The sequence below is a fragment of the Candida jiufengensis genome (assembly GCF_024610255.1).
Source record: "Candida jiufengensis strain CBS 10846 chromosome Unknown scaffold7, whole genome shotgun sequence".
Classification (NCBI taxonomy): Eukaryota; Fungi; Ascomycota; class Pichiomycetes; order Serinales; family Debaryomycetaceae; genus Lodderomyces; species Lodderomyces jiufengensis.
The window spans coordinates 471,965-494,204 of NW_026261556.1; the positions used below are offsets into that span (position 1 = coordinate 471,965).

A 22,240-nucleotide genomic window follows, 5' to 3' on the forward strand; every position below is an offset into this window, starting at 1 on the left:
TTCGAGCTGTTAAATCAATCACAAATTATTTTATTAACAAGATTAAAAATTATTGAAAATAGATTGAACTCGTTTAAAAATTCAGTAGATCAAAATCAAATAGATGAAAAACAGATACTACTGTTGTTCGAAAAAATTCATGAATTGTCAAAAACATTGAATAAAAATTTACAAAAATTAGATACGATTGATACAAGAATTACCAAAATAAATGAAAACCTACAAGATTAAGCAACACTAAATGGTCAAACGAAGTTAGACACAATTGACTTTAAAATTTATCATGATGGATAAGCAGCTACATGGTCAGCAAGTATGAAGCTCATTTAGTCTAGAGTTACCAAAAAAAACCTGAATATTTATAACTGTATTTTTAAAATCCTTTATTCTCTAAAAAAATGATATAAATCTATATGGGAACCCAATACCTTTCAATCCAAAAATCGATAATAATAAACTAAATAAAATAAAAATCAAACTACTAACAACAACAACCGCCACCAAATTAACAGATTGATTTTTAATTTCAGGTGCTCTTTTAATTAATACAACAACCAATATACTTAAAATTCCATACAAAAAAGACATAATTTGAGTTTCAATACCTAATTGAGATTGTTGCCCAGGTAAGAAATATTCAGTTCTGCCATCTGGATGTTCAATTAAATAGGGACTACCTCTTATCTTGTTGAACATATATCCAGTAGTAAATAATAATACAACAATTAATGAAATTATACTCCATGTAATTTTGGAACTTAATGCAATAAAAAAATATTTTCTATATCTTTTGATGAAAAACATTGTAAAAAAACCAACTAGGATGTGAACAACTAATTTAGTTTGATTTATTGGAATATGTAAGTTGATCTTTTGTCCAGTTAAATCTTGAATCCAATTAAGCATTAATGATTTATGATCACCTTGAAAAAATTGATATTCTTGTTTTTCTCTAATAAAATTATTAGCAGCTTTTGAATCAGTTGGATTGAAATAAAAAATTTTGGGGATATTATTTAATTGTAACATACTGAACAATTTCTTAGATTCAGTAAATTCAGATTTAAAGAAATAAATGTTTTTTGGTTGTGATTTTTTACCTTCTTCTTTTGTCTCTATACCATCTGGATGATCTTTAAACCAAGAATCTGCTATGATTTCAAATTCAGGTGCTATTTCACGACATAATACACAATTGATTTGTGATGATTCACTTGTTAAAAATGCTATAATATGATAATCTCTTTTACCGTTCAAGATATTTTCAAAATTTTCATCATTTAGTGGTAATAATTTACGTTTGGATTGTTTCACCGTTTTCAATAATTGTTCATTTGTTAGCCCACATGTTACAATTGAATATAAAAATGTTAATAGTATAACAATTGAAATTTTCATTATGTTGATTTGTTGGAATTATTCGGTATTGAAATATTAAACAAAAAAAATATTATAACTAAGAAAATCTCAACACAACAAGGTTTTATTATATAGAATTACCTGTCAAAATTTATATATGGAGAGAGCTACCAAATTTTGAAAAATTTCTAATATAAGGTACCAAACTTACCAAATCCTAGCTTTACAATGTTACTAATGCAAGTCATAAGAATAAGTCGTAAATTCATTATTTAGAAAATTTGTTTATGTAACTGTAACTTTTTTATCACTAGCAATCTCAACAACACATTTACCAATCCCAGATTCAAATCTTTCAATCAACAAAATATACTCACCAACATTTTCTAGCTTCAAATCAACAAATAATCCATATAGTATATCATTATTAAATTCCTCATTAATTAAGATTGGTTGCTTTGTTAAGCCATTGAATACTGAAGCTCGCATTGCTGGTCTATAATCGGTACATATATTGAAATCAACATTCGGATCATTAAAATGATTTATTTTGAATATTATTGAAGTGTTTAGATTATCTGTTGTGAAATATAACTTATGTCTATTTGTATTGTTCCATAGAAACGTTCTTGTAGTATTAAACAATGACAATTTGGTCGGTGTTTTATTGCAGGTAACTGCATTGGAAGAATTTATCAAAAATTTATATTGTCCTAATTGACAATCAAAGTTTGAAACAACTAATTTATATGATCCCTGACTTAATATAAGCTTAGTTGATTGAAAAAACAAATTATATTTTTCATCCAGTATTAATTTTGAATGATCAAATGTTCTTATTCTAAATCCTTCATGTGATTTATCCGAGTGGAATAAGTGGAAATTGATCGGTAGTTGAGAATATAAACTTAATGTTAATTCAGTTTGGTCATTCACCACCAAATCATATTGTGGATTTTCAATGTACGATGACATTTTCCAATTCCCACCACAACTGTCAGAATCCCATTCTCCTGTAATTAATTGTAAATGATCATAAGAGTAAGTCAGCTTGATAATTATTGAACCATATGAAATAATTGAAAATTTTGCTGACTCATTAGCTGATATGAGTATAGTATATGAACCTGGATCTAGTTTGACTAACTGAAGTCTGTTATTTGTCTCAATCATTGAATATTCCTTTTGTTGTATTGGTGAAATGACTTTGTTACTGGAACAGTAAACATTAATCCTCATCCAAAAATCATGATTTACCGGTAAATGTCTCTCAATTAAAACCCAAGTCTCTTTTTCACATGATACACTATATTGGGTCTCATCAATGATACTCATTTGTTCCTTCTTGACATAAAGAAAATTCTCTTGATATTTGTTAATATTGCTTTTAGGTTTCCAATTAATATAAAGATATCCAAAATGGACTAAGTTATCAATTTTTAAATTTCTTGAAGCTAAATTATCTTGAACCCACGGATTTTTTAAAGTTATACTATCTTCGTTAAATTCTTCTATTAGGTAATCATGCTGACCTATCAAACCTAACTGACTACTAATAGTTTCACTTAATTTACCAGTACCTAAACCCAACGTGACTAATCCCTTTTGATTCAAATACCATAAATCTTTAAAATCTTTAATTTTTGACCCATCTTTCAATTTTATAATTTCTGGTATCCATCCACTCAACAAATACGTATCATTGGCCATATTTGATCCTTTAAATAAATATCCATAACCCATCACTTTCAAATAAGCTTTTTCGATGAAAGCTGGCCAGTACAATTCTGAATCACTGAAAGACTTTAAAATCAAATTACGATCAGAATCAGGCAGCAAAGGTAGTCTATTATCAATCTCAACAACTCTTCGACAACCATTAAAAGTTAATGTAATTTTGCAACATGATGATGGAGTATGGGGTGATATAATTGAAATAATGTGGTGATTAACTGCAACTAACGCCAAAAATGAGGAAACGAATGAACAATTTGCTAATAAATCTTGGTATAAGTTCATCAAATTCAGCTTCTCATCACTCCAATTATTGCTTTCTATTGGTTTGAAATTGAAACTAATATCATTTGGTAAAGTTGTTAGCGACGAATCTTTGTCTTGAAACGTAATGTTCTTGTCAAAAAATATCACATTACGAGAGTCCAAATTTGTATCAAATTCAACTAAAGGATAATAGAAAACTCCATCAACAACTAGCTTGGATGATAACCATAGTAGTTTTTCAGATAATGCTATATTTTGATTTAGACTTTCATAATAATTTAATATAAATTGTGATAATGATTTCAAAGCTGTTGAGTTTTTGTTAGTTTTAGCTAATTGATTTAGTATCTTAATTGCAGAAATTGCTTCTGATTTGGCTTTGGATTTGTCAGCTATAGCATTGTATACATAACTTTGTTCTAAATGGTTCAAGAATTGATTCAATGACATCTATCGATCATCTGGTTGTTTTTAATTGTTAGGTATCTCCATATTTCATTTTTTTGTCAATACTTATTTTTTTTCCGTCTAGACATTAAAATCAACAATATTATCTACAAGATCTTGAGTAAAGAATATCTATGCCAACAGTAGTATTTAGTTAATGCATACTGCAAGTATTTACGATTAAAATCGGGCTCATTAATTTAAGGGTTCAAAAGTAAATGCATTTTGAAATTTAATGAAGGGATCTAGTCGGACTTAACCGTACCATATTCCCGTGTTGTAACGGAGTGATGCTCGTGGTAAATTAGAATTAATACGATGGTCCAAATATTTCCGATATTAAAAATTAATTAATTCATTTCACTCTTTCAATACGAAAATTTAAACTTTTTTAAAACTTTATCAGCTGATATCAGTCTCAAAAAGGAAATTAAAAAAAATAATAGATTAATAATAAGGATTAAGAGAATCATGTCATCAGTTTAATTCCTAGTTGAGCTGTTGTCAATACGTAATAAGTTCAGCATCATTTCAAACGTGTGTAATCAAGTATCTTACAATCTTTCTTGTGGGTTAATCGAATGATTTTTCTTGCACCTATTCCTAGAATTTAAGTTATTATGCGTTTCAGATTATCAATTTGCTTTGTGTAAACTCTGAAAAAAGTCCGAAAGAAATGTAAGTAGGAGTGAGCCGTCCATTCTAAGTCAAATTAATATAAATAAAATTCTCGACAATAAAGACAACTTTGTTTCCATTTGTCCTTCTTGTTAATTGCAAAAAATTGTAGAGATTATGCAACACTATGTAAAATGTTAATTTTGAAGTCTTTAAAAACCCCCTTAATTTATTACTTTGAAAGAGAATTATGAATAATATTATATTTGACCATGAATACATACACAAAGTGTTCTTGCAACTGGCTAAGACTGTATCAAGAATGGGTTGATGTAAACCGATTCGACCTTTAAAATTTTCATAAAATTATCACCTTTTTCTTAAAGATTAATTTTAATGATCTCAAAATATTTAATCTTTCTTTGTTCTAAAATATCTTTGATTTTGTGTTAATTTATTCCCAGAGGTGATTTTTTAACCCGCAATTTAAAAATTATAAATACAAGTGGATTTCTCATCAGATGAAATCAAATAAGAGTGAACGACTACATAACTTAGATAAAAATCTACACACCATCAAGAAAAAAAAGCAAACAATGTCATACACTGTACCAAAAACAATTCCAAAAACACAAAAAGCAATTTGGTTTGATAAACCTAATGCACCATTAGAATACAAAGATATAGATGTTCCAAAGCCAAAACCAACAGAGCTTTTGATCAAAGTTCTCTACAGTGGTGTTTGCCATACAGACATACACGTTTATCAGAATGATTGGCCAATTGAAGCTTCAGCCAATGTTTCTGGACATGAAGGCGCTGGAGTAGTTGTAGCCATGGGAGAGTATGTTTATAATAATTACAGTACTTTTCAGGTAAGAACCTACCATTTACTGTTGTTTTTTGAGGGTTTTATGGTGTTTGGATGATATTATATCAGTTTCTAAAATTAGTGTTTTGGCCATTTTCAAAATTTAAAAATAATTTTAAAGACGCTACCAAGTTTTCATAAAACCAACTATTACATGAATTTTATACTAACAAACAATGTAGAAATGTTAAAGGTTGGGAAATTGGTGATTATGCTGGTATAAAATGGCTTAATGGTTCATGTATGAATTGTGAATTTTGTGAACAAGGTGCTGAACCAAATTGTCCTCATGCTGATTTATCGGGTTGTACTCATAATGGTTCATTTCAACAATACGCAACTGCTGATGCAGTTCAAGCTGCTAAAATTCCTAAAAATGCTGATTTAGCTAAAGCTGCTCCAATTTTATGTGCTGGCGTTACCGTTTATAAAGCTTTGAAAACTGCAGATTTATTAGCTGGTCAATGGGTTTGTATTTCTGGTGCTGCTGGTGGTTTAGGTTCTTTAGCTATTCAATATGCAACTGCTATGGGATATAGAGTACTTGCTATCGATGGTGGTGAAGATAAAGGAAAATACGTCAAATCATTAGGTGCTGAAGCTTATATTGATTACACAAAAGAAAAAGATATTGTTGAAGCAGTTAAAAAAGCAACTGATGGTGGTCCACATGGTGTCATTAATGTATCAGTATCAGAACAGGCTATGAATCAATCAGTGGATTATGTTAGACCATTAGGAAAAGTTGTATTAGTTGGATTACCTGAAAATGCAAAAGTTACAGTTCCAGTATTTGAATCAGTCATTAAATCAGTTCAAGTTAAAGGGTCATATGTTGGTAACAGAAAAGATACTCAAGAAGCATTAGATTTTTTTGCAAGAGGTAAAGTTGATTGTCAAATTCGAATTATAGGTTTAAGTGAAGCACCAAAAGCTTTTGATCAATTAAAAGCAGGTAAAGTTATGGGAAGAATTGTTCTTGATACTAGTAAATAGAATTCATGTTAGTGCCACTAGTAAATAGTGCATAGAGCATATTATAGTTAGTAATGAGTGATGAGGTATGAGGAGATGAAATAAATATATTGTTTTTTGTACTTTAGATTTTGTCATGTTAAATATTTTATTTTAGAAAACTTTGTTTCAGATTTTTGGATTCATGCATACAAGCCAATTTATTAATTACACAAAACTTTATTTTTTGATTCTTTACCTATGACTTCTACTTTAATGTTCTTCAAGTCAAGTTATTTGAATTACGATCGTAATCATTCTTTGTCACAGTGCCACTAAATCTATTTCCTCTATGTAAATTGGTTTATGTCGCCTAAATATTTTTAATAGGAAGGAAAGAAAATAAGTTACATCATAGCTTCAGTCTCATGTTTTGTTAACTGATACTCCACTTTATAAGAGTCCATTGCAGTGTTTATTATACTATTATACTTGATACTAGCAAATAACAAATAAGGAGAAATTCTTAGAAAACCTCTGCAAGTAGTCAGCATATTGATTTTATAGTTAATTAAAATTTGTTGAGATTGAAACTCGAGCTGCTTATAAGGACAGTTTCATAATAAGGTTCAATATATAAAGCACATTACGGGCCCACACCGGAGGTTATTAACCGGGGAATCGACTTACTGCGGTAAGACTAAACTTTTATTTCATAGACTATTAAAGTTCTTATTTAATACATCAAAAACTTACCTTAGTCACCCTTCTTTTGGTTCAATAGCACATTCAATTGTATTTGATTAGTTAAATTCTCGTCATTTATTAACTCAATTGTTTTGTTTTTCTCTTTAAGTTCCATCAATAAATTTTCAATTTTTTTGGTCAAATTTGTATTCATCTTCTCCAATTTTTTGTTACTTACATCTTTCTCTTTGATGATTGATTCTAACTTTTCATTTTTTAGAGTGATTGAGTTTAAGTTTGTAATCAAATCATGATTTTCATTCCTTAATTGCTGATTTTCTTTGATTATGAAGTCTAAATCTCTATCTGAAGATGATGAAGATGACGGTGGTTGGTTTTGAGGTTCAATATTTAGTAAAGCAGCTGGTGATGGGGATTTTGATGAATATGAACTATTATGATCATTCTGTTGCTTTAGGTAATCTAGTTTTTGAATTAATTGTTGGTATGCTATAAAGTATGCAGAATCTTTCTTTTCTATATCATCTCTTATCTTTAGTTTATTTAGTATATTATATGACCAATCTTCTTTGTCCATTTATTATTTGAATCATCAATTGATTGAGTTAGTTTTTGTCTTGAAATTGTATAGTAAATTTGTTTGTTATCGTTAAGTTAATTAATTTGTGATCATGTATTTTTAAGGCACATTTTTAAAACTTCTTAAGTATCACTTTAAACGACAACAATCAACTTATACATGGGATTATGTCACTAAGTAATGGTGCCAACCATACTCAATCAACTACTACAGACAATAGCAACCAACTCACAGAAGAGATAAGCCAACCTCAAGTTATAAAAGAAGTCCCAACAAATACAAACACAAACGATCTAACAAAGACTAGTGCATATTCGATATTCTCATGGTATAATAATAACAACACGCCTCCACTAATAGATCCACAGAATAATGTTACAGATAATGACTTGCATACAGCAGAACCTGCCAATAATGAGGCTCTACCGAGGAACAACACCACAACACAAACCACATCATGGTATTCATTTTATAGATCATTTTTATTTACAACTTCAGAATCACATGCAATAGAACATATACCTTTACTCCAAGAAACCACACCATTGATTAAAGAAAATTCTCAGGAAGAAGAAACTACTAATACCTATACAAGTTCCTATTTTGGTTGGTTTAGTTGGATTACAGGTAATTCACAAGAAACACAAGAAGACGATGCACCAGATGAATCAAGTGAAGCTTATTTAGCAGCAAAAGTAGCAATTGAAACATCAAAAGAGGAGTGTCATTATATTTTCAAAACTAATGATGATTTCAAATCTTACGAATTAAGTGTTAGTGGTACATCAACTGAAGAAAATCCAGTTCATATTCGTTCAAAAAAGTATAAACCAAGATCAATGAATGAAGTACTTGAAAAAAGTTTGAAAAAACCTACAAGTCCTGAAGAAATACACTATAAGGTGACTCCGACATTTGATAGTAATTATAGAGTCATCACAACTAAAACAAAGCTAAGAATTATTTCAAATGATTTGATTTGTGGTTATAAGACGGAGAATCATTTATACAAAAAGACACCCGGTCAAATACTAAACAAATGTAAGAGACTAAAGAGAGTTGTCATTATTGGGGTTCATAACTTTTTACCAACCAAAATGGTGCGGGCACTAATTGGTGATTATACAGGAACTTCAATGGAATATGTTAATATGGCTTCAAAAGCTGTAAAATCATGGTTGAGTTCAAATTATTTAGATTATAATGAAGATGATATTGAGATTCAAGGAATAGCAATAGAAGGGCAAGGTAGAATAAGCAAATCAGTTGAAGTATCCAGTAATTTGCTAAATAATTATAAAGATGAGATAAGCAATTGTGACTTTATGTTTGTTGTTGGTCATCTAACGTCAAATGCTATAGCAATTAATATATTGGCAAATTTATTACATTCGAATCATCATTTGAGGCATAAAAAAATTGCAGTGTTAAGTATGGCAGGTAATTTCTTGGGACCATTTCCATCACATTCATTAAAAGTTGTCTACAGAGCATATACTCAATTGGAAAATGAAATAGTTAGAGAAATGTTTGAGTTTGAGAAAAAAGATAGTGGATTAAGTATTGAATTAAACGAATCCATGAAATTGTTAATTTCCTACAATATCAAATTTATATTTACAAGTTCTGTTGGAAATCCATTTATACCTTTATATTCATCCATGGGATTGAGCTATGATCATCCAAATATTTATAGAAACGTTTTTGAAGGTGAATCAATACCATTCATATCATCACTTTTGCAATTGATTTGCGTAATGAAGAATCTAGGACAACAAACCGACTACAATATAATCAAAGACTTTAGTGACAAGCTAGAGACTAGTAAAACCACTAGACAAATATTTCAAGAAGAAAAAGTATACATAGAAGCTATCAAATTTGCATTAGAATCAACCAACTTAACTCATCAAAATAAGTTAAAGATTAAAAACTCCAAAAATTTTGTTATCACAACCAGCAACAATGTCACTGATCAATTACAATTCCAAAATAATTTACCATGGAGTTTAAGATCTTTGGTTAATGATATTTTGAAATTTAAACATATAGAGAACAAGAAAAAAATCATTGATTTGATTACTGAGTTCAAGCAATGGGAACCAACTTATAAGCAATATAGAGATATAAAGTATTGTTTAGAAGCTTTAAATGATTTTGAATTGAATGAATTAAATATTTAAATAGTGAAATATGCAATAAATAATTTTATTACACAAAAACAAATAGTAAACAAAACTCTTACTTTGAACTATTCGAGCTTAAATAATTAGCATAACAACATATGAAGAACTCCTCGATTTCAATCATTCACAATGGTAAATTTCCGTTTGCAAATGACCCAAATTCAATTTTGGCATGGTGTCCCAAAATGAATTTAATCTTTATATCTATGAACAAGACTTCTATTTGGTGTTATAGAATTGATGGTGAAAGAATTTATTCAATAAATAATAGATCAGTTATAAAATCAATTGCATTTTTTGATAATTATTTTTGTTTATCTGGGACCGACCACCTAATAAAAATATACGACTCAAATGATGGGAAATTAGTCAAGACATTGGGTGGCTGTAAATTTTTAAACATTCAATTTATTAATTGGGTCAATACTGACCATAAGCTAGAAGATGATCTCATTATGAGTCTACCTAAAATATATACAATGTCAAATACTTTAAACTACCTAGTAATTAATGATAGCTACTCCATCGGTTTATATTTCAACAAAATGTTAAATATTAAATGTCCAATATCATATCAAATTACACAACAACTTTCAAATAATTTATTCCAACAAATATACCTTGACAATAAAAATAACTTGATTTCTGTGAATATCAATACAAGTTCTAAAAAACTATACGTCAAACTGATCTTAATTATCTGTCATATCATTGAATACATAGAAGTTATGGAAAATACCGTAAAACAATTAGATGAAGAACTAAAACCATTTTATGTTTTGTTCGATAGATATTTAGCAAATTTAAATGAGGAATATAAAGGGGATTTAACACAAAATTTAACTGACTTATTATTAACAAATATCATACCCGAATACACAAAAGATTTTTGGGTCAATCAATTTGGTGAAAGAGGATATAAGAAAATGAGTAAGTCCTTGGAAACAGTGTTTGAAAATTGTCAAAAGAAAATATTTAACTACTTAATATCCCCAATTGAAAGAATAATTTTATTGCTCAATAATCTAATTGGTATCAGTAAATGGAATAATGTGCTAGGTTTGGAGATAGTTGATTTAAGTTTAATTCTACGAGATAGTCAAACACTATTAAAATCATTTTATCAATTCATATGGAGTTTAAAGGACGAAAAAGTGAAAATCTCAGAATTTATTGGTTGGTGGAAAACAATAGTTGATATGTTAAATGATCAAGATTTCAACAAGTGTTATTCTACATCAAATTTAATAGAATATATTAATTCAGACCTACTAAGATCAAAAAATTTAAATTATTACCGTTATAGCTTGGATTTGATAATACCCGCTAATTATGATGAGGGCCCATTGTTTTATGAAATCGAACTTCTAAAGACGTCGTTCGACAGAATTCCAGACCAAGTCGATACCCATCATGAGTCAATAATCACTGTTGAATTTTTAAGAAATATAAACCTAAGCAACGACACTAGCTTAAAGATAAGTCAATGGGAGGACAAAACAGTAATAACATACATAGATGAGTCAAATAATCTAATTTTATCAACTCCTGAACAAGATTTTGCCAAGATTCCAAATGTTATAGCATATGAACATAGATCAAAAGATTTAATTGCATTAACCAAAGAACATCTTTTAGTTGTTGATACTTCTTCGTCAATACCAATAAATTTACCAACTTTATCATTTGAACCTAAAAAAGTTAGATCCAATAATTCTTTCGTGTGTCTCGTTGATGAAATGAATTCAAATTATGTTATTTTAAAAGTTGAATGATTTAATGCTAGTTTATATTGGTTATCGACTAAGTAGTATTGTTGTTTGATATACGCTAAGTAAATTCTTTCAAAGAAATCATTAGCTAATACACTTTCTCTATTAATTAACTTTCTGACTTGAACACTAGTTGTGTTCTCTTGCCTTTTCTTCAATAGTTGTTTCTGAAAATTAGGATTAATGCCTGATGTATATGAAGTCATCAATTTCGTAAATTGATCTTTTCGAATTGGTTGATTTTTTTCCAAAGCACTTTTGACTAACGTAACCGTGTCTCGTAAATTTGTGTCAAGACCAACTGGGTGTTCTGGTGTTCCCATTTTTGTAGGTAGATGTATTACTTCGAATGGATGCTTAGTCAAATTGAAGATTGATTCATTCATTAAAAACTTATAAGCTTTCTCAACGTCATTAATTAGCCGTGGGACTGAAGATGTTTGATCACTGTATTTTGTGAAAATTGGAAATGCATTCTTTTTAACTTTATCTTTACCTTTGACATGATCAACCAATCTAAAAGGTGACTGTAATTTTTCATGATACATTGAGATGGTCTTAGTATCTTTGGTAAGCTCATCAATTATATGCATTGTTGGCCAATCCTTTTTAACTTGCATATATGGAATATTTATAAAATCTCTATACCATTTAGGTTTGCTATCTTTATATATTGCATCTAATAGTAGTGGTATACTCTTGTGGTATTTTTCATATTGTAGTATTTGGGTGAATATTGTTTCAAATATTTTGGTTTTACCTAACTTATAACGATGCTTTAGCACAGCTGATCCGTCTTTAATTGCATTTGTAGGTAGTGGTAGTCTTCGTAGTTGTCTTTGTAATGATTTATAGGATGGTTGCAACATAGGTCCTGCTTCAAATAAAAATTTGGGTCCATTTGGTAGTTGTTTTTGATTCAAATATTTTTCAATTCTTACAACCAAATTTGATTTTGCAAAACAAATATCAAACACGTCTTTAATAATTCAAAATGGCATTAGCAGAGAAAGTGCTAAGAAAGATAAATAAGTTAGGTTTAATTCCCAAGGCTAGGAGACTTCTACCTAGAATATCTTTTGTTTTAGCGTTATTTAGTATTATATGGTTAATTACATTACCTCAAGATGGAAATTATAGAAATTGTTATATATCAGAAAATGCATTAATGCCAGCACAAGTAAACTCATACTTTAGAGAAAGTGAATGGAATATTGTGCGTGGATACAGAGATGAAATACACAAAATGGAAAATGAATCAATTGAAACTAGAAATAAACACCTAAAAGAATGGTTAATTGATTTAGGATTACAAGTTTCAAGTCATAAAAATGGAGTTGCAAATGATACATTATACGCGATTATGCATGCTTCAAGAGGAGAAAATACTGAGGCAATGGCGTTGGTCGTACCTTGGATCAATTCTGATAACGAATATAATGAAGGAGCAATGGCTTTGGGGATAGCATTAATAAGATATTTTCAACGTATTTCAGTTTGGTCAAAAAATATTATATTGGTGATACCTCCAGATGGTGAACAAAGTTTAAGGTCTTGGGTCAATGCGTATCATACAATTTTAGATGATACAGCAGGATCAATTGAAGCAGCAATTGTTATAGAATATGGTAAACAAGGTGATAATTTTGAATACTATGATATGTTTTATGAAGGATTAAATGGTCAACTACCAAATTTAGATTTATTAAATACTGCAAACTTGATAAGTCTGCATGAAGGTATGAGTTGTCATATGCAAGGTATTAGTGATAGAGCTATAAATTATGAGAATAGATTAAAAACTTTATTCAAAGGTATATTGAAATTAGCCTTGGCTGGCTCAAGGGATGTTCATGGACATGAAGCATTTTCAGGATGGCAAATACAAGCATTTACAATAAAAGCTAAGGGAACAAAAGGTCCAGATATTACTCAGTTTGGTAGAATTGTTGATTCTACATTTAGATCAGTTAACAACTTATTAGAAAAATTTCATCAATCGTTTTTCTTTTATTTGATGTTAAGTCCCAAACATTTTGTTTCGATCGGTACTTATTTACCAAGTGCTGTTATGTTAGCTGTAAGTTACGCTTTAAGTGCACTCAATGTTATTTTAAATTCAGGTATCGACATCAATGAAATTCCACAAAATATTACAAAATTATTGACAACAGCTACTTTAATTGAATTATTTTGTTTGGTTTTAGCTATGGTGATTCCACAATTACCTGATGATACTATTAATATAGTTCCAACAATGGCACAGGGTATATTTGGTTTATTCATTGTCAGATCTTCCAAAGCATCAAAAACAACTAGTTTCACATTAATTGCATTTGCTTTGTTAATGATTGCATTGTTGATAACTGCCTTATTGATCGTTCATTTTGCATTAGCTTTCACTATTGGTATATTAGCACTTCCATTAACATTTATTCCACTAGTAATTGAAAAAAATAGAAAATTAGCTATTCCATGTTTAATAGTATCAAATCCTTTCACCATAGTTTTAATAGCACATTCATACCCAGAGTTTGATGATATATTTTTACAATTAGTTAGAGCTTGGACTGAATTACAATGTTGGACTTGGTTGGTTGTCATACTAGGTTGGTTTTCTGCATGGTTAATGATTGCATATGGTGCAGCAGGAATATATAGTAGTCCACCAACACTTGAAACAAAACCAAAAGATGTAAGAGAAACAAAATTGGAAGAGTCATCAATTTAATGTATATATACAGGTTTACCTTTAATTTATTAGATCTCTATTTACTCTTGTTTAAAATCAATAACTAAACCGGGACTATTAGCCGTTGTAATATAACAATACCCCAATCTTGTTTTTTTCGAAGCATTTGGATCAATTTGTGAGAATATAACATCACTAACAGCTTTTAAATTTGACATAATTTGAAAATCACTAAATGTACAATTTCCCACAGAAAAAGTTATATTTGAATCTTTTTGTTTAATTTGGAATGACCTTAAAATATTTGTTATTGAATGTGGATCATCAGTTACAGTCCCCTTTTTCTTTGTTGGTTGTAATCCAGCTGGACCCAAAATTCTTGCAACACTTCTCAATTGACTTTCCATTTCACTTGTTGCGAATACATGAGTAAAATCACTTGGTAATAATTCTTGATTTATGAATTTATCAATTAATTCTTTCCCACCTATATTTTCTGATCCTACTAAAGGTTCTATCTCTGATATCATTGATTGTTGAGTTGTGAAAATTAACGGTTTTGTCTTTTTATTTACAGGATATGGAATATCAACAGTTCCATTTATTGGATGAGCACCTTGCTCTTGACGTACATACAAATGACACGTGATTGTTGTTTTGTCCACTGGTTTACCTACTTCAAACGATCTTATAGTATTTAATGCTTCTGCAATAGGCATATGTAATGGATGTTCAATTGGATTTTCCAAAGATTTAAATTTTAATTCTTGTCTTAACTTTCGTTTCTTCTGTTTGTCTTTTTCTCTTTGAAGTTGTGTTTTTATTTCTTTGGTGTGTACTAAGGTACGTTGTGATAATTTGACAGAATGTAAGACATGCCTTATTATTGGCTGACGGGGTATTAGTCTAAACATTGATCTTGATAAGTTCTACTTCCTGACTGATTTGAAAAAAAATTAGTGAAAAATTGAATTACAAAGAGAAATTTTATGCACCAAAATATGCTACCAAATTATTTACATTAATTTTTATATACCAACAACACCTGTTGATTTAAACTTTTTGATGAACCGTATTACACTAAAGATCACTATTGAACCAATTGGACCTAATAGCGGCAAAAATACTGCCAACTTATGTTCACTTGGGAAGTAAGCTTGCTGGACCATTTCTTTTTCAAAAAATGCTTTATTTGATGCTTGTTCAGCTAACGCAGAAAATTCAACTGATTTATTTTCAATAGCCAACTTAATGTTTTCTAGACACTTGAGAATTTCTTGTTTTGTTTCTTCTGGTACTGTAATTTCATTTAATGATTTCGATAATTTGATCAATGATTTTAAATTATTTAATGAATTTTTTATATTTTTATATATTAATATTCTCTCTAATGAGTCTAATTTTATTTGTAAAGATTGTGATCCTTCTGGTAATCCGACCAACTTAAATAACTGGTTGGTGAAAATATTCATTATGGGTATCAAATCTTCTTTCAATAATTTTGAATTTGACATCATTGGCATGTTTTTGTTGAACAATTTTATACCACCCCATTGAGAAATTAAAAATGAGTTAGTTTTAGAATTTTCTATACTTAATTGATTATCAGGAATGTATACCAAAAAATTTATGGTTGGATTTATATCAAAATTGACCAAATTCCAGTCATTAAAATTTATGAATGTTTTCAAATCACTTTCAAGTATGTAGTTGTTCTCATAGTGTTTAGAAAGTTTTGTATAATATTGAATTTGAGTATTAATTGTAAATGTTGTAATATTTTTTAAGAAAGCTGATACTGATTGAAAATGATTTAATGCTTCCTCTATTTCCCAGTTTATATTTTTCCCATTCTCAGTAAATAATGAAAAGACTAAATTGTAATGAGGACTATATGGAAATGCAACACCCAAAGAATATTGATCAGTTTTGAGTGCTTTTAAAGTTTCCAATTCATCTTTGAAAACATTGTCAAATAAAACTTCTTGAACGTATGAATTGTAGTTGTTTTGTGATTGAGCTTTGATGACAATATCCCTTTCATTAGTTTCAAAACTATCTTGGCCAGTTGATTCTTCCAAATGAATTTGATATTTAGCCTGTTCTGGTCGATCGACAATTTCAATTTGCCATTCCTTCACCAACTCAGGATATTTCGCTCTAAACCCAGATTCAATTGCATTATAATCAAGTGGCTCATTAGAATATATAGGTATTTTATATGAAATTGATTCTATGTCAAAATTATTGACTTCATTAACTGGTAAATCTGCTCTGTAAATTGAAGTTGTATATAAAAACAAAGGATAACCTAAGCCAACAATGAGGGTGATGACCACTACCGTTATTAGATCTCTAATGAATGATATATTAGAAGATTCTTTTGAATCCTTTTTCATCTTTGAATCTTGAAGAAATACGTCTTGTTGTGAAATAATATGTGTTTTGATTTTGATCTAACAATATTTTACTTGAAAAAAAAGACACCAAATATTCACGTACTTTTTTTTGCAACATTTTTGTCTACGTAATGTTTAAAAAACCACCAACAACCAAGGCTTCTGCTAATATCAAGTCGTCAGATCGTAGAAAATTACTAGCTACGATATGTCAAACATACAATTTAAACATAGATGAAATTTCAAAAGAAGGGTTAGAAAATATATTACCATCAACAAGTAAAAAAGCAACCTTTATATCATCAACTGGTATTTCAGGTACTTTATATTTGAATGATCAAGAGTTACCAACATGGTTTCAGACAAGAGATTCACAGCTATACCCATCCATCTTAACTTGTTGGAAATGTCCATATATCTTACCATTAATAAAAACTCATCCTCATGTTGTTGAAGTATATTTGGGAAAAGGTGCAGATTTAATGTTGCCTGGTACAATTCCCCCATTTGATGAAAGAGCTACAAAATATTCAGTTGTCGGAGTTGTAAGTAGTGATAATCCTCATAGAATTATGGCCATAGGAACCTGTAATTTGAACATGACTCAGTTCGATAATGTGGTTGGAAGATCTGGTACAGCAGTAAATATTTTGCATCACTATAACGATGAGTTGATGAAATTAAATAAAGAGATTGACGTAGAAATACCTGACACCGTGGATCCAATTATACCGAAGAAAGAGGTAGAAGCTGAAGAAGTAAGTGGAGAATCCAAGAAAGAGTCTAAACCAGCAGATGAGGAAATCCAAGAGCACAATATGGAGAACAAAGAAGAGAATGAGGAAGAGGATGAATTAGCTGAAGAAATAGAAACATTAACAGTTGAAGAACTTGACAATTTTTTCGTACGTTCATTACTTCAAACAATAAAATTAGAGAAATTAGAGCTTCCAATGTCAAGTAACGTATTTTCAACGTTCATATACAAAAATTTACCAAATATGGACTCAAAATATGCCAATATAAAAAAAACATCATGGAAAAAAATATCAAAATTTTTGAAAGAAATGAAAAAATTGAAATATCTTGATATAAAGGGTAAAGATGAAGATTTGACTATTATAAGTGTAATATCTACAAATTCATCAGTAATAGAAAACTTTGTGCCTCATAAAATCAACAAACCTAAAAAATCAGGAACTACAGATTTACAAGACGCAATAATGACCATAAAAACATTGTACAAACCAACCAGTAAGTCACGAATGTTCTTTAACAAAATTAATGAGGAGTTTGACGCATTATATACATTAGGTGAACTAAAATCAAAATTTGAAAATTATATAAAACATTTCGAATTGGTGGTTCCAACAAGTCCCAAAAATATTTTAATTGATGAAATAATAAGTAAACCAATAAATAAACCAGAAGGTACACAAATGGCAAGAGATCAAGCATTTAAAGAATTTCTACCAAATTTTTCACCATATTATGAAATGATATCAGCTGATAAACAACATAAAGAAATTTTAAAAGGTCAACCACCAAAAATAAATATTGTTACTGAAATGAAAATTGGGAGAAAAATTATAACTCGTGTAGGCAATTATGATAAATTTTTTATAAAACAGGGTGTATTCAGTGAAGAGTTAAGGATCAAATGTTCTGGTTCAACCACAATCTTGGAGGATGATCAAATTCAAGTTCAAGGTCCTCATGGCATGTTAATTATAGAGTTATTGAAGAAAAAAGGTATACCCCTTTCATGTATAGACTTTGTGGATAAAGTTAAAAAGAAGAAGAAAAGATCATAGATTTATATATTAATAAAATAATTTTATTAAGTAAGAAGATTAATACGTAAATTTGATTGAATGTGTATTTTTGAAACATATTTTGGTAGCATTTGCAAAATTTTTGGTACTTTTACATCTCTTAGTAAAAACTTCCAATTTCAAAAAAAAGTTGTGGAGGTTCCCCTCTAAATTTACCCAACATGATAAATGATACAGACTAATTACAGTATTCAATTCAAGGTCAATCTTTAATCGGATGATGTAATTCTAATGGACGGATTCCACAAGTGCAGAAACATTTCATCGCTCTATTTTTCGCAGCCAAACTCATATTTCTACAAGAAAGTTTTTTTTTGTTATTCATTAAATTTTTATCTATAAACGCAAAAAGTATAAGAGAAATAAGTAGATAAACCACGAAAGAAACAAAATCAACGACGTACGCTTTTTAAAACCAACCCGAAAAACCAACCCAGATACAAGAACCAAATTTTTTTTTCTTACTTCAACCAACCTTTATTCAATAAATCAATAACTTGAGAATCAAAATGAGAATTCAGATGTTGTCTCATATGATTATGATGATGTCTTTTGTGATGGTCATGATCTTCTTCGGATCCAAGGTCAAGATCTTTTAGTTGATGATAATGGTGATGGTGGTGATGATGATGTTGATGATGATTTTCTGGGAATTTTGAATGTTTAGGTGGCTGATCTATTTGTGGTGCACTGCTGTAACCACTTTGACTACTTGAAGATAATGATGATTGTGAACTTCCTCGATTTTGAGTTGTGTTTCTATTTTCTTGATATATTGATTCATGATTTAATTGTGAATCTGATTGAGATTGTTGATGGGTTGGATTGAAATGAAACTGGTGATTGTTGAAATGTTTATTTTGATTCTCTTCGTTTGTATGAATGCTATTGTTGTTATAGGATGCATTAATTTGCTGATTTATATTAGCTCGTAAATTATTTTCATTAATTTTATGGGTATTATTTAAATTTTCAGATTTTAGATTGTTTGAATGAAACTCATTTGAATTGAAATATTTATGCAAAGGTAAATTATAATTAGATAGTGAATTGTTATTATGATGCGGTTGGGAATGATGATGAGGTTGTTGAGGAGGTAGCGGGATACTATTGTGTTGATGAACATGTTGATGGTGGTATGATTGTTGGGGTAACTTTGGTTTCTCACTCAATGGTAAATTAGTAGTAAGATTTGAATTGATTAAAGTATGTAAAGAATGATCAGAATAAATTTTATCTGACAATTTCAAATTTTTTAATCTTGTATCATGTGAAGGTATATTCACCAAATTTAAATTTTCCAGAAAATCTAAGCTTTGATTATTATTCATTAAATTATCACCTTGATATGAGTTTTTAAAATATGAGATTAAATGATATCTTTGATTTGTCTTTGTAGTTAACGAAAACGATTGTTTTATTAATCCATTATTTTCTTCCTTTTTGGTAAATTTATTTAATTCTTTATACTGTAGAAAATTTCCATTATAGACTTTTGATGCTGACCAAATTTTACCATCTGTCCATCTTTTCATTCCACAAGATGTTTCATTCCATATGAAAATTGTATTGGGTTTTATAAATTTTGATCTCTCTAGTATGGTTAATCTTCTATTAATTATTGGTATCATTTTTAATCTACATGCTTCGATTAATAATAATGCATCTAGTATTGAGTATATTCTACCAATATACGTAATTACATGACTGTTTGATAAGTCATTTGATTTTGGTGGTGATGGTGAAGGTGAAATAGATGATGATGAATGAGACAAAGAATGACTTAATGTATTTGCATTAATTGAGGGATTTAAATTTGCATACTTTTCTAAATTCAAATGTGGTAATTGTTCTTGTGGTAATTGTCTTAAATGACTTCTATTTTTAGATTTATTATCTAAATCTTCCTCTCCTGATGATAAAGATGACGATGATGAAGATGATGATCCGTAAGTTGACGGAGTAGTAGTGTTATCGGTATTTGAATTTAAACTTGAATCTATGGTGGAATATGAAGTGGAATTGTGTGAAGTAATTGAATCTGAATTCATAATAATTTTGTAAATATTACTTTATTCTTCTTTGTAGTGCAGTCTTGCAGTCTTTCTTTATTCGTTTGATATGATGTTGTTTAATAGTTTTAAATAGTATATCTGTAAATATTTGATTGTGACAAGTTTTATTGCAATAAGTGATTTAAAACATTAATCAAAGAATGAATACAAAAAGATTCAATTTTATGAAATGAAAAACGAAATTACTCTTTCTTTTTTTCTATTGATATTCTTCTTTCAATACATTGAAAAGCAATGTATATAAAGTTTTGAAGTAGGAATGTGGAATGAAAATTAATTAATTTTTCAAATGAATGGTAAGTTTTAATCTTTTAGGTTTTAATTATTTTGCAACTAAAAAAAACAATTGTTTGTAGTTTCCAAATCAAATATATTAAGTTTGATGAAGAAAAAAAATTGAAATTTGAATAAACAAGAAGTTATAAAAAGAATGATAAGTAAAAAATTTTGGAAATTGATCTTAGTTTATTGTATTTCTAAACTAAAAAGAAAGAAAGAAAGAAAGAAATATTATAACTTTTATTAAAAAATTATTGAAAAAAAGAAATGGTAAATTATAAGATTAAAATAATTCCTTACAATAGTAAGACAAAAATACAAAAAATAGATTATATTATTTTTATAGTACGTTATTATTATTATTTCAAAGTTAATCTTATTTATCAAACATCATATAAATTTAAAACTCTTATAACTTCTTTAAATTATGATACAAAAGATTAAATTCAAAGTTGAAGTAAATTATACACCTCATTTGTCAATAATAAAAACTTTAATTTTAGTTAAATTTGCTAAATGTAATGTTAAAATTCAGGGAAATTAACATAAACTACATATACTATGTATGATTTATACTTAGTCTAAAACTCTAATTTAATTGAGTTTAATAAATAAACTAAAGGTTAATAGAATTTATAAAAGCATATATGGGGTGTTATAATAAATTTAGATGTGTTTTAAAATAGAAATTAAAATGGTTTGATATAAAAATGAGAATTTCAGAACAAAATTTGGTAGCACAAAGTCAGAACTAATTTATTATCATCTAAAAAATGATGTTGAAAACAAGAGTATGTAAAAGTTCAACAAGACTTAAATTTTCTTCAAGTAAAAGCTAAATGGGATTAACTACTCTATCTAATCCAATATACTTTCTACAGGTGGCAAATAAAGAGTTTAGTTGTCTTAAATTAATTTTGTGTACTCTAATTCAATTTGGTCCAAATAGGTTAAGATGAAATTTAGTTCGAATTGTTCATAACTCAAAACTAAAAAAAGTTTTAATTTAAAATTAAACAAAAGAAAAAAGTTACGAAAATATTTTGAAAATGTATGAGGTCATATATTTTTATTTATTGTATTGCTTTAAATTAAATACAATTATTCACATATAAATTTAGAATTACATACCCATTTATTTGTTGGATAATTAGAATATAATATTTCAAACTTGATAATACAATTGACAATTGTAGTAGCAAGTAACTACTAATTATAAGCTCATCGAGCCGAGGGTATTTCAAAGTTTTTCTTGTAGATACCAAGAAAGAATTAAAAGATTGTCTAATTTTCCGTCGTAAAATATTATATATTTGCAAGAAAAAAGAAAAATCTGAAACAGAAATTATTATTTGATGTAAGAATTGATTTATAATAAATCTACGTTGGATCAAATTGGTTTTCGGATCAGATATTGTTCAACAATTCACTTGTTAATTTGATATTTGTGAAAAAGTGAAATTG

The 22,240-nt window shown here is 28.6% G+C and overlaps 12 protein-coding genes across 12 annotated transcripts; 5 read left to right on the forward strand and 7 right to left on the reverse strand. All coding sequences in view use genetic code 12, as the record gives it.

Moving 5' to 3' along the window:
* Positions 1–390: 390 nt before the first annotated feature.
* KGF54_000824 (dolichyl-diphosphooligosaccharide--protein glycotransferase) lies at positions 391–1,398 on the reverse strand (the record flags this gene model as incomplete). The annotated part of the gene is made up of 1 exon (XM_051766779.1): positions 391–1,398. The coding sequence occupies one exon, from the start codon at positions 1,396–1,398 to the stop codon at positions 391–393; it is 1,008 nt and encodes a 335-aa protein (XP_051622038.1).
* Positions 1,399–1,644: 246 nt separating this feature from the next.
* On the reverse strand, positions 1,645–3,810 carry RIM13 (Rim13p; the record flags this gene model as incomplete). The annotated part of the gene is made up of 1 exon (XM_051766780.1): positions 1,645–3,810. One exon carries the CDS (start codon positions 3,808–3,810, stop codon positions 1,645–1,647), a length of 2,166 nt encoding a protein of 721 aa, XP_051622039.1.
* Positions 3,811–5,021: 1,211 nt separating this feature from the next.
* Positions 5,022–6,292, forward strand: ADH1 (Adh1p; the record flags this gene model as incomplete). Its single annotated transcript, XM_051766781.1, has 2 exons — positions 5,022–5,269; positions 5,479–6,292. The coding sequence occupies 2 exons, from the start codon at positions 5,022–5,024 to the stop codon at positions 6,290–6,292; spliced, it is 1,062 nt and encodes a 353-aa protein (XP_051622040.1).
* Positions 6,293–7,007: 715 nt separating this feature from the next.
* KGF54_000827 (uncharacterized protein) lies at positions 7,008–7,535 on the reverse strand (the record flags this gene model as incomplete). The annotated part of the gene is made up of 1 exon (XM_051766782.1): positions 7,008–7,535. The coding sequence occupies one exon, from the start codon at positions 7,533–7,535 to the stop codon at positions 7,008–7,010; it is 528 nt and encodes a 175-aa protein (XP_051622041.1).
* Positions 7,536–7,705: 170 nt separating this feature from the next.
* KGF54_000828 (uncharacterized protein) lies at positions 7,706–9,721 on the forward strand (the record flags this gene model as incomplete). Its single annotated transcript, XM_051766783.1, has 1 exon — positions 7,706–9,721. The coding sequence occupies one exon, from the start codon at positions 7,706–7,708 to the stop codon at positions 9,719–9,721; it is 2,016 nt and encodes a 671-aa protein (XP_051622042.1).
* Positions 9,722–9,822: 101 nt separating this feature from the next.
* KGF54_000829 (anaphase promoting complex subunit 4) lies at positions 9,823–11,499 on the forward strand (the record flags this gene model as incomplete). Its single annotated transcript, XM_051766784.1, has 1 exon — positions 9,823–11,499. One exon carries the CDS (start codon positions 9,823–9,825, stop codon positions 11,497–11,499), a length of 1,677 nt encoding a protein of 558 aa, XP_051622043.1.
* Position 11,500: 1 nt separating this feature from the next.
* Positions 11,501–12,365, reverse strand: KGF54_000830 (uncharacterized protein; the record flags this gene model as incomplete). The annotated part of the gene is made up of 2 exons (XM_051766786.1): positions 11,501–11,506; positions 11,760–12,365. 2 exons carry the CDS (start codon positions 12,363–12,365, stop codon positions 11,501–11,503), a joined length of 612 nt encoding a protein of 203 aa, XP_051622044.1.
* A 125-nt stretch (positions 12,366–12,490) lies between these two features.
* On the forward strand, positions 12,491–14,227 carry KGF54_000831 (GPI-anchor transamidase subunit; the record flags this gene model as incomplete). Its single annotated transcript, XM_051766787.1, has 1 exon — positions 12,491–14,227. One exon carries the CDS (start codon positions 12,491–12,493, stop codon positions 14,225–14,227), a length of 1,737 nt encoding a protein of 578 aa, XP_051622045.1.
* A 41-nt stretch (positions 14,228–14,268) lies between these two features.
* Positions 14,269–15,102, reverse strand: KGF54_000832 (mitochondrial 54S ribosomal protein uL1m; the record flags this gene model as incomplete). The annotated part of the gene is made up of 1 exon (XM_051766788.1): positions 14,269–15,102. One exon carries the CDS (start codon positions 15,100–15,102, stop codon positions 14,269–14,271), a length of 834 nt encoding a protein of 277 aa, XP_051622046.1.
* A 114-nt stretch (positions 15,103–15,216) lies between these two features.
* KGF54_000833 (uncharacterized protein) lies at positions 15,217–16,587 on the reverse strand (the record flags this gene model as incomplete). The annotated part of the gene is made up of 1 exon (XM_051766789.1): positions 15,217–16,587. The coding sequence occupies one exon, from the start codon at positions 16,585–16,587 to the stop codon at positions 15,217–15,219; it is 1,371 nt and encodes a 456-aa protein (XP_051622047.1).
* Positions 16,588–16,718: 131 nt separating this feature from the next.
* Positions 16,719–18,401, forward strand: KGF54_000834 (uncharacterized protein; the record flags this gene model as incomplete). The annotated part of the gene is made up of 1 exon (XM_051766790.1): positions 16,719–18,401. One exon carries the CDS (start codon positions 16,719–16,721, stop codon positions 18,399–18,401), a length of 1,683 nt encoding a protein of 560 aa, XP_051622048.1.
* Positions 18,402–18,883: 482 nt separating this feature from the next.
* PTH2 (Pth2p) lies at positions 18,884–20,473 on the reverse strand (the record flags this gene model as incomplete). The annotated part of the gene is made up of 1 exon (XM_051766791.1): positions 18,884–20,473. One exon carries the CDS (start codon positions 20,471–20,473, stop codon positions 18,884–18,886), a length of 1,590 nt encoding a protein of 529 aa, XP_051622049.1.
* Positions 20,474–22,240: the final 1,767 nt, after the last annotated feature.